The 12,158-nt window shown below is 44.2% G+C and overlaps 1 protein-coding gene across 1 annotated transcript in view; it reads right to left on the bottom strand.

Annotated features, from left to right (window-relative positions):
- DNAH10 (dynein axonemal heavy chain 10) overlaps positions 1-12,158 on the bottom strand; it is a 48,295-nt gene that overhangs the window by 17,232 nt on the left and 18,905 nt on the right. Inside the window, exons 32-52 of the mRNA XM_027878526.1 lie at positions 11,625-11,759; positions 11,143-11,295; positions 10,399-10,587; positions 10,156-10,302; positions 9,507-9,698; positions 9,246-9,364; positions 8,920-9,078; positions 8,497-8,632; positions 8,249-8,371; positions 7,660-7,794; positions 7,137-7,350; positions 6,543-6,662; positions 5,492-5,637; positions 4,955-5,107; positions 4,425-4,685; positions 3,597-3,769; positions 3,129-3,222; positions 2,254-2,421; positions 1,960-2,148; positions 1,394-1,565; positions 268-471 (exon numbers count right to left, since the gene is read on the bottom strand). Coding sequence (XP_027734327.1) covers positions 268-471; positions 1,394-1,565; positions 1,960-2,148; positions 2,254-2,421; positions 3,129-3,222; positions 3,597-3,769; positions 4,425-4,685; positions 4,955-5,107; positions 5,492-5,637; positions 6,543-6,662; positions 7,137-7,350; positions 7,660-7,794; positions 8,249-8,371; positions 8,497-8,632; positions 8,920-9,078; positions 9,246-9,364; positions 9,507-9,698; positions 10,156-10,302; positions 10,399-10,587; positions 11,143-11,295; positions 11,625-11,759 — 3,382 coding nt within the window. The remainder of the gene's footprint in view (positions 1-267; positions 472-1,393; positions 1,566-1,959; positions 2,149-2,253; positions 2,422-3,128; positions 3,223-3,596; positions 3,770-4,424; positions 4,686-4,954; positions 5,108-5,491; positions 5,638-6,542; positions 6,663-7,136; positions 7,351-7,659; positions 7,795-8,248; positions 8,372-8,496; positions 8,633-8,919; positions 9,079-9,245; positions 9,365-9,506; positions 9,699-10,155; positions 10,303-10,398; positions 10,588-11,142; positions 11,296-11,624; positions 11,760-12,158) is intronic.

A 12,158-nucleotide genomic window follows, 5' to 3' on the forward strand; every position in this document is an offset into this window, starting at 1 on the left:
GCAGACACTGCCTGTGTAATTCCAGCTCAGTGAGGATGACCAATTGATTTCCAGCTGTTCAGCTGGAAAATGAACTGATCTGATAAATGCTATTCAATAAAGCTCCCTGAGACGTTGTAATTAACTGGAAAAAACAATCCTGCACTTCTCAGGCATGAGCTCTGCTCTGCTTGGCTTCAGCTGCTAGGCCTCTCTGTCCACTGGAGACTTTCTCTTTCCTGTAAATTCGTATTTCACAGGGGAGGGACCAAACAGTGCAGTTGATACCTGGGAAATTCCTGCACCACGTTCTCAGGTCATCCCCAACAGGGGACATTCCCAGGACGATGTGAAGGTTGCTGGCACATTTGCTTACAAAATACTGCCAGACACTCTCCTTAGCTGTGTGCACTCCAGCCTTAGCAGCTTCCTCACCAATCTGACTCAGGATGGAGTCTTTTTCATCATCTGCAAACAGGGCTGGCACCATTCCTGTAACACAAGGACAGAAGAGTGTTAGTGAGAACAACCAGGAAGAGAAAACCACCTGGCTGGGGACAGGGCAGACGAGAAACCAGAGTCAGATTTTAATACTAGTTCTGCAGAAATGATCCTGGGTAGTTTTGAATGAACCAATTAATCTCTCTGTGCTTCTCCTCCTTCCCACAGACCCCAGGGAAAATAGAAAGGCCATAATTAGAATGATCCAAGGGAGTTTAGAGGAATAACTGATGTATTTTTGTTTGGGTTTCAGTAACTTACAGAAAATTTCACAAGAGTGTAAAGTGCTTTTAACTCTGAAAGAAAATCTTCATTAGTGTCTACAAACCATCAGTTCACATTTCCATTCTCTCAGTCTTGTGACAAATATACTGTTTAAGTTACCTATGACAGACCAGGAAGAGGGAAAACTAGAACAAGAAAAGGGTTAAGATTTAATAGATCTGTTTTCAAATCAGATTGTGTAGGAACTTTTACAGAGAGGGTGGTCACACAGTTGCTGCTCATTTTCAGCTGCTCCACACACTACAAGATGCTAAACTACAGTTTAGGACTCATATATATAAATATTTATATCAGCAGTTGCTGCAGTTCAGGTGAAAGCCACTCAAAAGCCAGTTGGCCACAAGGGGGGTTTGTGGGTAAATGCAGCTGAAATGACACCTCAGCCTTGGAAGAAATCTGAGACTCCTGCAGCGTGAATGAACCCCCCAGCCTGCCCAGACACAGGGAAATGACTGGCAGAAGGTGCCAGAGAGCCATTCTTGAGGCCAAGATGATTTCAGCCAGCACTGAAAGGTGACTGCAGCAGCAGAGGACACGGCAGCACCAGGAATAGCTTGTCAAGGGCACAGCTGAGATTCTGAGTCCCAAGCAGACACAGATCAGGAGTAACTGAGGCTGCCAGTGGCACCTGAAGTCAACATGTTGTTGATGAGTTCCAGGAAACTCTCCTCTGCCACGTGGCCATCTGTAAACAGGAACACCATTGGCTTGTCCTCAATGCCCAGCTTGTGGTACAGATTTTTCAAATCCTCTCGGAAATTGTTTTCACCATATCCTCGAACCAAGATGATCTCAAATACCTAAGGATGAAAACACATACTGAGAAGACACAGATGGACATTGCTCTGAGAGGAACATTCCCTGTCTGATATAATACAGTGTCAATCCCAAGGCTCTCCAAGCAGCACCGGAGTGCTGCTGGCGTCCACTGAAGGATCAACAGCAGTACTTAGGGACTGTTAATTGTTCATTGCCAAACCCATCCTTGTTTTCTGTCCCCAGTGCCAATCACAGATCACCCACAGTCATCATCTTGGACCTCCAGGCAATCACCTCACCCGGATTTCTCTCCACAGGGAAGAGCTGCCAGTCTGATCTTACCCTGACTCACTGACTTATCCCCCCACCATTTAATCCCAATCACAGTATTCCTTTCCTTGCCATTTTTCACTGCAGGGACACAGGGTCACCCACCTCACATCCAGCTGTGTAGGCAGCCAGCCTTGTCAGGGATTGCTTCCCTGAGCCCCCCACTCCGATCAGCAGGGCGTGGCCCCGGTCCATGCGGATGATGCGATGGATCCGGATCAGGTGCTCCAAAGCATCATCAAAAAGAACCAGACTCATCTTGATGTTGTATTCATTGTAGTCATCCAAAATCTCCTTCAGAGAGAGGTGAACAGAACGTTACTACAGTCTGAGGCAGGCTCCTGCCCACTCCTCAGGCACAGGGACAGACTCAGGCACAGTTCCAAGCTGATGCATTACCTGAAAAAGAGCTTTTGCTACATCATAGTCTTGGATATCTTCATAAACACGAGGTTCTGCTTCATTGAGTGCTGTTCTGAAATCCCCAAAAAGAACTGGATCCCTCATGGCATGTTCCAGTTCATCTGTGAAATGCTCTTCAACTAAGCTCTTTATGTGACCTTGCACCTTGAAGGATATGAAATCAATCTGTCACCAGAACACCCAAAACTACAGCCCTCTGAGGTGTATCTTTGTATGTCAGAGGAGAAAGTTTTGGGCAGAAAAATCTGAAGCCATCCTAATCTACTTCTTTTCCTCTAAGCAACTTCCAAAGCAAAGCAAGTTGCTTATGTACGAGTAGGCTTCATCCCCATTTCTCTCCTAATTCTCAGGGTATAAAACTGGCATCGTTCTCTTTTGTGCTTTAAGATGTTATTTGAAGCATATCTATATAAGTTTCCAGTTTGCATAACAGCCAAAACTGAGTCCTCTGTTTAGGAACTCAGTTCTTATCCTTGTTCCTACTTGATTGCACAGTCACATTCTGATACAACCCTTCCTGAAGGAAAACACTGACTTGAAGTGCTTTCCTGAGTTTTCTCCTGCACTGCTCTCACACTTTGGCACTTGTGCTGCTGCCAACCAATTTTTTCTGGACAGGCAAACCAGCTGATACTTTTCTTTCCTTATCTGATTTCTTAGTCTGCCATAGTCACTTTATTTTAGAAAAAAACTTCCACGGGTCATGTTTTAAATTAATGAGCAATGCACTGATCAGACAAGGCTGCAGTTGGACTGCAAGACCTGAGCCCAACAGATGGGAGTGTTGCTGTTGCAGATGAATTGCCAAAGTAATAGTTAGTAACTACTAAAAATTGAGAGAAATTACTCACCAATGCTTTGTCTTCTTCATTAATCAGCCTGTCATGGAAAACCCTCAGGCACTCATTTCTCCAAACTCTCACCATCTGGGTCACTTTTTGAAACCTGAATTAACATCAAAACACCCCAGTGCCCAAATGAGCTGACACAATTCCTCAGGCCATATGGTGAGTAACAATGACCACACACTGCACTCACCTTCTTACTCCTTTTTGGCTCTTTTGATTTTGTTCTTTTCATAATAAGTAATTTTCTTGCAATTTTACCTCTAGATATCTTATTTGAGAAAGATTAATGCATCAGTGTTTGTCCCCCAGAGTGAGATCACAATTCAGGGTGTTCTACTTCTCATTGTGGCACAGGTTTGATGACAAGTAACCAAATGGGACTGATGTCATGTACCAAAAGACCTCATCTTCACCCAGATTCACCCAAATAAATAAGTGTAGGACCACTGAAGATAATTTTTCTATTCTTACCTCTCTGGACTTGTAAGAACGAGTCCATTGTAGACTCTGGAAAGATCCCTCAGGTTAAAAATGTAGTGGAATTTGGAAGGAGTCGGGGGCAGGTCATTAATAATCATCTTATAAAGCTCCAAAGTGCACAGAGTGATCTTGTCAGAGATGGCTGAGATTGCCTCAGTAAATGTCTGCAAACATGAGAAAAAGAGGTGTTTTCATGGGACTGCCCAGAGAGAACTCAGTGCTATTAAACCCAATCTGCTTCCCAGCTTTTCAACCTGCTTGGAATATTTCAAATACAGTCAGGAATTCTCTGTAGGATGAACACTGCAGTTTAAATGTTTGGGGCAGGCTCCATCTTCACCCTGGAGCTTGCTGAGGGCTCAAGATAACATCAAACTCAATGACAGGAATTTCCACTGAACATTTCCACAGCAGAAAAAATTAAACTGCTCTTTTATTATCTGATGTTGCAGGTGCTAGTAATGCAGTTTAATTGCATTATATCAAATTATTCACACTCATTCAGGAAAGAGTTTGCTGATCTTTGTGTATGTGCTCACAGGAGCTTTAACCAAATCATTCACAGGTTTCAACCCATGAAAAGCACCAGGTTTATTAATTATCTGCTGACTTGAATGTTTCCATATTACTCAAGAACTCATTTAAACAGAATAAAAACCCACTGAGAAAGAGAAGAGGAAAGGAAAGGTTCACATGAGGTTCTAGATATAAAAAAAACCTCGATAACAGAAGATTTCAGGTCTTGCAACAACATAGAAATAAAAGTCTATTTAAAACTAAGAAACCAGCTGAGCAACCCCTTAAAAGCAGTGAAATTACCGCAGTGTGGCCCTTCAGGATGGAGGAGTAGATGGAGTTCAGGGAATGTTCAGAGGGAAAAGGGATGTTAAACACACTGAAGAGCGAGATGAACCGAGGGTCCACTTCATTGCGGCCTCCTCCAGCCTTGCCCATGGCAGCGATGAACCCCAGGTCTCGCAGGAATTTACAGTTCATCTCCTTCCCGCGGTCGTACAAGAAGCCCTTTTCCAGCAGCAGCTTCAGCAGGGCAATGGGCTGCTGGGTGCCATACTCATCCACCTGGGGGGTACAGGATCAGGGGGGTGAGAGCACAGTCCATCAGCACCCCAACAGGATCTCTCTTAAATAGAGGACAAATACTGTAACAGGCAGAAACAACCCCCTCTGGCACACGAATCCAACCCTTCCGAGGATCCTGAGCTGGGATCCAGTGCTGCACTTACCACGAATCCCTTTCACTTGTGATTCACTGGGTCTGTGGATGAAGGGACCACAGCAGTGCCACCCCAAATGTTTCTATCCTACCTCTCAAACTACCGGCAGCTCACCTTGGGCATGTTCATGTCATCCATGAACACCAGGAGACGTTTTCCCATGGGAGGGCCAAAAGTGTCCTTAGTTCGTTTTTCCACGTTTGTCTCCAGGTTTCTCTGGATGTCCATGGATGTTGTACGAGAAGAGAAGTTAATCACCAGCACCAGCTGCAAAGGGAGGACGTGGATAAGAATGGATTTTTACCTGTTCTTTGTTTTTTCACTATTAAACTGTCAGGTGTTCAGGAAATGCTCCTCCAGTCCATTATTCACTTGAATTACAGATGACAAAGAAAAGTAACTCCATTCCTAGCACTTTGGTAACATGTTTTTACTTTATAAAATTGAATTGGTACAGGGTTGAATAGGACAAAGCACCTCTGATCCTGCAGGACTCTCAAACCATTCCCACACTCTGGGTCTGCAGGTTGCAGTCCCAGGACTCAGGTCACTCTTGTTGCCCCCAGATTCACCCTTCCCTTTGCAGATTGAACACAAGGACAAGGAGTGAAAATGCAGCTTTATAAACAAGGCAAAAAGCCTCCCACATACATTGAGGTCCTTGTCCAGATTGCTCAGGAAGTTCTGGGTGGTTGCCGTCTTGGACGTTCCCGATTCCCCTACGAGGACAACTGGGCGTTTGATCTTCACCATCTGCTCCAGCAGCCAAGACGTGCGAGTTGTGTCCACTGTGGGCACTGCAAAAGAGAGTGGACACGAGCCCTGGTGAAACCAAAATGCAGCCCAGCTAGGGAGTTTATTTACAGCATAGTGCTGGGTCACACTCTCAAAGTATTAACGTGCAGTTGCACAAAGACATCATCTGAATTATTGACTCACAGCGCTGAAAGAAAATTTTAACTGCTTAACCAACTCCTTTCAGCTTTTATCACTGAGATCTTCTCTAGATATATTAAAAAAGAAGTTATCATCCACATAGGAGGGTCATGGTTTGGTTAAGCTCCATTTAATCCCTGTTTCAAGGATATAATCTGGATTTATTTGGATCATAAGCACTTTCCCAGAACTCTCCAGAGATGAATTTTTTACATATGAATAGCCTGGCATTAGGAGCAAATTCAGAGATCCCAGAGTTCTCTCTTGTGTCAGTGAAGTTAACCTGTGCTTGCTGGAGTATTACTGTAAATTAACAGGCCTTCATTTGTCCTGAACTATGAAAAGCACCTGTCACCATTATGCAATGCTTCAAGTAACAACCAACAATGGCCCTAAGAACAGAATTTTTATCTACTGAGTATCTGAACCACTGAGCTGATGTTTTTCCTAGAATTTCTGGTACAGCAAACCGTGAATCATCTGCTATTCTGGCTTGTAGAAGGCATTGTTGGCTCCTAAATAAGCCTTATGAACTGAAACAAGCTTTCATCCTTCCCTCAGTCCTTTATTGCACTGTGAACATCAACTCTGTTACTATGACAAGAACATTCAAGAAATGGATGTTCCTCCACAAGAAATTGAACCTGAGTAAATGACCTTCAGCAGAGAAAGAGGATACCCCATGTTAAGTGCCAGGCACTCACTGGTGACACATTACAAATTAAATTAAAAGGTAGATCATCACTGTATTTTATCTTACACTCACCTAGAATGTCAAGAAATTTCCCTTCAGGGTTGTGAACATATTCAGGAACAAGCTGCATCCAAGGTACCCACTTCTTTTGAGATCCATCAAAATGAAAGTCATACAAAGTTGGCAGCTGACCTGCAAACCATGAAGCAATTACCATTTCTCTGGGACACTGAATTATCTCCCAAGAAAATAATCTGAATGAGATGAAAATGAAGGGGAAGAATCTGGACCAAGCTGGGCAACACTTTGTTCTGTTTGTTTGTCATTAACCCACCAAGGCATTAACCAAAGTTCTCCCAGCCCAGCACCTGGATCACACTGTTGCTTTTTAACACCTTCCAATGGCTTTTCTTTCACATTTTATTTTGCCTTTCACCGTTTATCTCTTCAGCTTGGCATAGAAAAGCACTGTTGTGTGAGGACAGAGCAGTAGCTGGGAGTCATCCAGCATCAGCATCTCCAGGTGGTTTTCAGTGATAGCCCCTCAAAGAGCGGATTTTGCAGCCAGGATAAGCAAACTGGAAGGAAGATCAGTGCTCTTCCTTCATGGAAACTCTTTCCTAATATAATCAGTGGTGTTTGGATTAAATTATGCCAAGATCCTACCTGGCAGCTCCCCTGCCTTGGCCAGGGTGCTGTCATCCTTCGCAGTGGACATGCAGGAAATGCGTTTAACCTGTTCATCGAATTTAACTCTGCCGGCATCGAGAAGGGCAGCACCTAAGGAGCAGTACAAAGCTTCCAGGAAAAAACACTCCAGAGCATCAGGATCCTCAGGCTGTACCACCAGGACTTCCAGCATCACAGTCAGCTGCACAACCTGTTGGAAAAAAGATAAAACTCTAAATAAAATTGTCAGTCAGGTGGGTGAAACATGAAAAGCCAGCACATGTTTTCAGCTGTTTGTTTGCTGATTTTTTTGTCCTTACAGCTGAATCTCCTGCTGTGTGAATTAAGGACAGTAGAAGAGCACTGTCAGGAGCTGACTGGTTTTGTGTCTCTTGGTGCTCACCACAAGCAAACTCACATTTCAGCACAGACTGTGCTTTCTTTGGGAAGATTACACTTTCTCCACCATTCCATTCTCTTTTTAGTTAAACAAGGTCAGCCTTCACTCTCCGTTTCTTACCATGTTTAAATCTGCCTGAGGAACAATGGTCTTCAGCCTTTGTCCCTGTTTGCCATCCACCACTCCCTCCACAATCATGTCAATCAGGTTGGGCACATACTTTTGGAAGAGACGGTTCAAGTCCATTTTCTCTTGCTGAGGAACAAAAAAGGACAAGAATTCAACACACAGAAACCTGGAGAGCAACTTCCTGACAGCAGCACTTCCCATCAACACCTGGCTGAGCAGGTATGATTGTTCCTGAAGGAATCACTGCTACCAAAGACAGGGCACATGAAGAAAAGGGATGCTGTTGTATGGACTGGGTTTTCATCAGGCAAAGATCAGCATTCACCAGCAAGTAAGTTGTCTTATTTCAGCTCCCTGTGGACCTGAGTGTTTAAACTCCATGTAAGAAACAAGGAGTCAAGCAATCTCACTGTTAACTCTTTGTTCTTCACCTCTCAGAAACAACCAGGAGTTAGAAAAGATGGGAATTCCCTTTAGGCCTCTGCTGCAGGTCTAGGGATCAGATATTGTCAGAAAATCAGACTATCTGAAATTCAGTGTTTAACACAAATTCTTGCTGAACAGGTGCAGAAATTCCCACCTCATTTTCTCTTCCTTGGACCCACTTCTGCCAGTAGGGCTCATATCTCAAATTTTTAGGATCTACAAAGACCATTCCACAGCGGGACACGGTGGCAGGAGACGCATATTGTAAATCACCAACCTACAGGATAATCACACAATATAATCACACACTCAGAGAACAGCCACAGGAACTGCTTTTCAGGTTTTAAAGCCCCATCTGTCTCTGACCCTTCCCATGTATTAAATGGTGCAGTGATTTCTTACCTCAAACAACAGTGCACAGTGGGGCTGCAGCCTGATCCGCTCCCCGTTGGCCAGAGTCAGTAACTTGTTGTCATCCATGACAGAATTCATGTTCTCCACCCAGAGAGCATCCACATCTCCATCAAAGAGAATGTACCTGTGCACAAGAGCCACGGGGCACTGCCTGAGCTCTGATTTCCTTAATATTTCAGAATTCTGAAGTGTCATCAGTGGTGTGAGTGTTTGGTGTTTGGAAGTCTACCACTCATCTTTTAAACTGCATCATTTCCCTGAGGCTAAAAACTCAGAGGAGGAAGAAAAACCCCTGGATATTTTCTATTTCTTTGGGATTTCTCTTTTAAACAGTGCAGCATCAAGTATTTATTTTTGACTGATGTAAAACTCAGCATCTAAAAAGCATCACGAGGATTTCTCACCGCCCACCTTCGCTCTTTCTTGTCAGTTGGCCTGTTGATATCCCGGAAAATGTTGGACAGGACTCCATCCGTCCAGTCCCGGGTGACGGGGTCGAGGATCCCGTACAGCTCAATCACACTCATGGCTTTAGGGTTCAGGACGTAAAGCTTTGTCAATAATCCCAGCCTAAAGAGACAGCAGGAAAAGCACAGTAAAATCACACAGTGCCATCTCCTGTTAATCCAAGCAAATCCTCTGGGCAGCTGTTGAGCCTGTCATGAGCAGCCAGGGCTGAGCAGCACAGTCTGGGCCATTTTACAGCCTGATTCCCATGTGGCAGATTCCACACTCACTTGTTTTGGGCCTGGCACAAAGTGTTAATGACAACTGACTTGCCACCTCCGGTAGGTCCAACCACCATCGTGGTGTGCCGGGTCAACATGGTCTCGTACATCTGAACTACTTTATCCACCTGCAAAATGAAGATTGACTCAGGAGACTCTTCTGGGGACAAGATTAGCAGTTTGTCTATATCAGAGCCACTCCACAGGGCAACAATGCACCTCCAGCCCAATGTTCACAACAAACATTCAAGCGATCAACACTTTTTATACCTGGACTGGTAAAACCACATAACCCCGTTCTTGCAGCACGTGTTCCACAGCATCATTAAAGTCAGGGTAGCGAACTCGAGGGCAGTCCAGGCCAGGGAACAGGTCAGAGATTAAGCCAAGGAAGAGAGGAACGTCCTCAAACACAAATTTAGGCAGATTCATATCTCGTAGAGCTCTCATTAGTACAACTTCCTGGACAAAACATAGCAAAATCCATCTTTACCAAACAGCTAACCAATCATCCAAAGCGAGGTACCTCAAACATCTGTAAAAAGTAGTGCCTGATTATTTCAGCACAGTTCTGAGAATGTGTTCTTGGCATCAGTTACTCGAGGAAACAACAAAGGGTGTTTTTGGAAGCACTGTTCAAAAACCGGCTTTTGCTGTTCATTCACAGACACTCCTCTGGCTATTTGCATCCTGGACTCAACAAGAAGTAAAATACCTCATTTTACATAGATTTCCCTATTTTGACTCTAGTTCTGATGGCAACTTGCTGGCAGAGAGCACGAAGGACCTCAGTAAGAGCCAAGTGAAATAATGAGACAAGGAACATTAATGCTACTATTTCCAAAACAGACAAACCACGCCAGATGGGTAAAACACATCCCTTTCCTAATGGAAAACGTGAAAGAAGCAGGAGATCTACCTCACTGAGGTCTGGTGATCCTCTTTTCAGCTCTCCAGCCATCACCAACACCGACTTGAGGGCCCGCAGTCCAAAGTCATAGTGATGTTGCTTCGAAAGCTGTTCCTTGGCCAGCTTGTAAAGCACCGTCATCTTCTTGGCCAGGACCTGTTTGAGATTGAAGTTGGACCATCAACCAAACACCCCAGGCCATGCAGATGTGGGGGTGTTGCACAGGTGTGGGCAGCAGTAATGTGTTCTTACCTTTGCCATGAGGAAGCCTTCAGAGAAGAGCATGATCTCACAGATCTGCTGCAGGTCTGGCACGATGACAACCACGGGCCTGAACAAAGCTTTGACAGACTCCGGGAGCTCGGTGCGACCGGCATAGCCAGGGTTCATGGTAATAAAGATGCCAATCCGACTGTCAAGGGTGATTTCCTGCCCTTCAAACTGAAGGGAACATCAGAACAATGTGAATTAGGAACTGAAACAAGCAGTACTGTTGGCTCAAAGAGAAAAACAGCAATAGTGGGGCACCCACTTAGGACAAAGTGGTAAAATGTTTAGGTTTTCACAGTCATCCAGACACAAACAGTGGGATGATGGATCTTGGATCTAAACTTTAGGACATTTCCCAAGCCTCAATCAAATTTTCTATCTGAGGGTTTCGAATTCCAATAAACAGCAGCAAATAGAGCCTCACAATCCACATCAAGTCACTCCTCTCCCTAATTACTACTATGCTATTATCCCACTTACTTACTATTATCCTATTAGGATCACTTTTATCCCACTTCACAGAGGAAGAACCAAGCAAAGGATTAGGAAATCAGCAAGGATTTAACATCTTCCAAACCCAGAGCAGATACTGTGGGGTTTGAAATATTCAGCACAGCCAAGTTATAGAAGCAGCAGCCCTTTGATCTAATTAAGGGGTCTAACCCTGCCTATTGGCCTCCAAACCAAGCTCAGCCTTCACAATTGCTCTTCTTTTTTAATGTTTACCTGAAATATTTTCAACTTGTTCATCAAAGCACTTCGAATGGTCTGAATCTGAGAGGAGATGACGGAGAGCACGGAAGCGTCGATGCGATTGAATTCATCAAAGCACCCCCAGGCTCCACACTGGGCAAGGCCAGAGAAAATTTTCCCAACTGCCTGAAAGGAACAACAAGAAAAAAACCTCTCAGCAATGAATATATAAAAACATTCAGCACCAAAAAAAAAAAAATGTGAAGTGTGTTAAAACTCCTAATTGCTGGGCAAAACCTCTGGATATTTATACATTGCTCCCTTGATTGAAAACACCTGAAATTCCACCAGGAATTGATTCAAAATAGACATTTTTTGCTACATTTCATCACCCAACAGCACTGTATCTCTAAGGGAGGTACTTATGCAGCAGTTCAGAGCATGTCCTTATCCTGGGCACTGAAAAGGAGCAGGAAGTGGCATTTTATCAGAGGACACAGATCTTTAACTCTTACTTTGAAGTCCATGCCTTCTCCACAGTTTGTCACTACACACAGCAAGCCCAGTGCTTTGGCCAGGTCCTTGGTGGTTTCTGTTTTCCCTGTACCTGCTGGCCCTGCTGGTGCTCCTCCCAAAAACATGGATAGAGCCTTTGGAGACAGATCAAAAAAAAACAAAGCAAGGCTTGGATTAAATTTATATTTGGTTGGTGGCAAAAGTTTCAATCTAATCTGTGAGTGCATCCTACATTATCTTTGAGGCAATGATAGCACAGCTGATTTCAAGCATGTCAGTGTTCACATCAGCATCTGGGAGATGGCAGGAGGAGGTAACAGAACAATGATGTGATTGTGTAGAACTGCAGCAAGGGCTTTGTAAGGGTAGAAAACCCTTCTGGAAGATTTATGGTGAGGAGATCAGAGCTTGTTTCACTTAGAGAGATTTTCCTGCCTGGAAGAGGCATCTTTCCCAAAGACAGTTTTAGCTGTTTTCTCCTCCTGCCTTCCAGAGAAACACTCCCTGGTATGAGAAAAGACAAGTCCTGCAGA

Source organism: Empidonax traillii, unplaced genomic scaffold, assembly GCF_003031625.1.
Source record: "Empidonax traillii isolate 1590-97213 ecotype Southwest subspecies unplaced genomic scaffold, ASM303162v1 scaffold43:size1863611, whole genome shotgun sequence".
NCBI lineage: Eukaryota > Metazoa > Chordata > Aves > Passeriformes > Tyrannidae > Empidonax > Empidonax traillii.